At 41.0% G+C, this 3676-nt stretch overlaps 1 protein-coding gene across 2 annotated transcripts; it reads left to right on the top strand.

Moving 5' to 3' along the window:
- Positions 1 to 234: 234 nt before the first annotated feature.
- LOC127567671 (gamma-crystallin S-1-like) lies at positions 235 to 3472 on the top strand. Of its 2 annotated transcripts, XM_052010626.1 has the most exons (4): positions 235 to 243; positions 339 to 581; positions 1125 to 1128; positions 3207 to 3472. In XM_052010626.1, exons 1-4 carry the CDS (start codon positions 235 to 237, stop codon positions 3470 to 3472), a joined length of 522 nt encoding a protein of 173 aa, XP_051866586.1. The 2 variants fall into 2 exon arrangements, with proteins under 2 accessions (XP_051866586.1, XP_051866581.1); XM_052010621.1 differs by lacking the exon at positions 1125 to 1128 and having other exon boundaries at positions 3197 to 3472.
- Positions 3473 to 3676: the final 204 nt, after the last annotated feature.

The following is a 3676-nucleotide window of genomic DNA, read 5'->3' as shown; positions in this document are numbered from 1 at the left end:
AACAATAGAAATGAATAAAGGCAAAATGAAAAGAATGAATGGCATGTTTTTTGTATGAGTCCTGCTGTTTCGCTGTAATGTACATGATGCCTTTTGTTCAGATTCTGCTGAAGTACAGATCTCTCATTAGTATAACAAAGTGATGCACTACCATGGGCTTTCAGTTAAACGTATAAATACCAAACTGTACAAAGCAGGAGGATATTCAGTTTGCTCAATCTTGCTGTGTTCAAAATGGGGAAGGTAGAAGCGCCCATTGTATTTTTAATTTGAAGTTTTCACATTTTAATAGCTTTAAGACGTTTTTAACAGTTGGTTAATTTGTGCTTTTGTTTTAGATCATCTTCTACGAGGACAGGAACTTCCAGGGTCGGCACTACGAGTGCAGCACCGACTGTGCCGACCTGTCCCCTTACTTCAGCCGCTGTAACTCCATCCGCGTTGAGAGTGACTGGTGGGTGGTGTACGAGAGACCCAACTACATGGGATACCAGTATGTGCTGAGCAGGGGCGAGTATCCTGACTACCAGCGCTGGATGGGATTCAATGACTGTGTTAAGTCATGCCGCAGCTACCCTTATGTAAATTCATTCTATTGGCCCTTCTGTTTGTTTATTTTGCCATTATACATTTTCTTGTATATATTTGGGTTATTAATATAATTCTGTTAGCAGGTACCTTTTTTTATACAGTTTTAATTCTCTCATTTTTTTCATTGACTGATCATTTATTCAATTGACCAGTTTTTGTTTCGGTTTCTGAATTTGCAACTTAACATGTAGCTTTAGATTATTATTGCACTTTGGGAAGTTAAACATCAGAATAGAAAATATAACTCTCTGATCACAGGTAACCAAGGTTACAGTGATAAATGGCATTGTTGAAACAGAAACTGGTGGAATTACACAGCGGTGTGGGCAGAGTCTGAGGAAGGAGAAATAGAGTTATTGTTTCAGATCGATGACCTTTCACGGGATGCACAGGTTTTAAGTTGCAAAGAAAGGGAGAGGGCAGTGAACGAAAGAGAAAGCCAGTGAAAGGATGGAAGACAGGAGAGATTAAATACAAAACGGTTGGAGGATGATTCAGGTAATGGGACTTAAGTCAACAAAATATCATTTGAGACCAGTGCCTACACAATTTGAACTCAAAGGGACCTACCTCTCTCATATACACCAGGAAGGATGGCACAATGGTAGAGCTGGTGGAGCCATTAACCTCACAGCTTCAGCAGCCCAGTTCAATTCTGACCTCTGAAGCTGTCTGTGCGGCGTTTGCACGTTTTTCCTGTGGGTGGGATTCCTCCAGGTGCTCTGGATTCCTCCCACATTCCAGATTTATGGGTTATTCAGTTAATTGGACACTGTAAATTACCTGGTTGGGGTGGGGGGGGGGGGGATTGATGGGAATGTTGGAAAAATAAAAGATTAGTACAGGATTAGTTTATTTAGTGCTTAATAGTTAATTAGTGCTTAATAGTTAATTAGTGCTTGATAGTTGGTACAGACTCGATGGGCTAAAGGATCTTCTTCTGTGCTGTAATACTCTATAACTCTTGAATAGTGACCTGCTCAGAGTATATAACTGAATCCCAACTTGACCACAGCCATTCTGAACCTGACCTGAGCCCAAGGATTTATAATTTTCCAATGCCTGACCTGACAATTGCCATAGATGCAATGTTCAGACATCATTTGAGTTCTGTGCACATTTGGTGCTGACATCAAGGTTCAGGCTGGGCCGGACCAGACCAGTGCAGGGTTTTAGAATCATATCCAAGCAGATCATTAGCCAAGAGATGTAATCGAGAGAGGCAGAAAATATTGTGATGGTGGAAATCTGAAGTAAACACAGAAAATGCTGGAAATACTCATATTTGAAATGACTGTGCTTATTGTTGAGTCTGGAAAGCAGTAATCTGTGAGGTGCTGGTCTTCAAACAATGAAAGGGGCAGAAGACACAGGTCAGATTTGGAAAATAACATTGATGGAAATTTCATGACAGGTGACTGGAAGCTCAGGGTCAAGCTTGCTGAAGGAGATGTTCTGCAAGCCAGTGGCCCAAACTGCTTTGTTTCCCCAATGCAGAGGAAACGTTGCCTACATTTCCTCGCACCTTATTTCCAGTAAAGACCATTCCTTTCTCCCAGTTTTTCTACCTCTGTCACATCTGTTGCAACCAACTTTCATACTAGTGTTTTTCATATGTTTTTGTATTCCTCAATTGAGGACTCTGCTCTAACATAGTTGACAGGGCCCTTCCAGTATTATGACAGGGTCCCCCTTGTCTTCACCTCCCAACAGCTTTCTCATTCAACAGATTGGTCCCTGCCATTTCTGCCAGCTGCAATGTACTGCCATCACCGAATGCATCTTTCTTGCCCTTTCCCTTTCAGCAGTTCAAAGGGTCCTTTCCTTCCTCAACATTCTGGCCCATTCCTCTTTCGTCAACAATACTCATTCCCGTTACCAATAGCACTGTGATTAGTCACAGGAAGAGTTAAACTGTAGCTGTTCTCATTTATTTACCTTGATCACCAGCAGAAGGGAAAGATTACAGAGAGGGTTAAAATCCTTGTCCAAGGCAAACTGGTTAACCCAAGTTGTCCTACCCTTAGGAGTTTCTTGTGTCAAGAGTGCCCTGGCAGTGTGGGCTAAAATCCCAAATCTATTTCTCCCTCCTTCTTGATCTTCCTTCTCTGGTAGAAAGTCTGTCCTTTGTGACCTGTTGGCATAGAAGTTATGTAAAAAGGAGCATTGCTTTATATCTGGTCCAGAAGGGTCCACAATAGTCACCAAAATGATCCAGAAATACAAAATTTCAGAAATCTCAGAGTGGATCGCTTCTGTAATATGAAAGGGGAAAGGATTTCTTAAATGCTGCCTATCCTTGATGTACTGAGAAAACTCACCAAACTCTTGACTGAGATAATCTACTTGTATAAAGGTTTCTGCTGCAGCTAAAGTCAGCTCCAAAGGTCATTATAAATGTCACAGTGAGCAGATTGGGAGTGACAGTGGTGTAACCCAATGAAAACACAAGATCAAAGTATTTGAATGGACATTTTTGATTTACCTTGTTAATAGCTTGATCTGTTGTTTGATTTTGTTTTACTCATGCTGCTTTTTGTCTGTCTGTTTTGCTAATTATGCTATATACACATTAACATGTACACCATTGTTAATTCCATTACAGTACAGGGGAGATTCCTACAGGATGAGGATTTATGGGAGGCCTGACTTTGGAGGGCAAATGATGGAATTCATGGACGACTGTCCCTCTGTCTATGATCGATTCCGTTACCATGACATCCACTCCTGCCACGTTATGGATGGTTACTGGATCTTCTATGAGCAGCCCAACTACAGAGGCCGACAGTACTTCCTGAGACCCGGTGAATACAGGAGATATGGTGACTGGGGTGGCTACAACTCAACCATTGGGTCTTTCAGGCGCATGAGGGACTTCTAGATTGTTGCTGGGAAGTCTTATACTATTACACCAAAATACTTTTGAGCAGAATAATGTATACTTCTCTGCATTTTATTCAGTTTACATTGCAATCTGATTTACTAATTATGTTTTATGGAACATCTGCTCAAAAAAGCAGAGTGATCAAATAATTACCATGACATAAATAAAGTACCATAGCTATTAAAAAAGCTTTCTCTTTCT

This window comes from Pristis pectinata, chromosome 1 (genome assembly GCF_009764475.1).
Source record: "Pristis pectinata isolate sPriPec2 chromosome 1, sPriPec2.1.pri, whole genome shotgun sequence".
Lineage (NCBI taxonomy): Eukaryota > Metazoa > Chordata > Chondrichthyes > Rhinopristiformes > Pristidae > Pristis > Pristis pectinata.
This window is presented reverse-complemented; position numbering and strand designations above follow the sequence as displayed.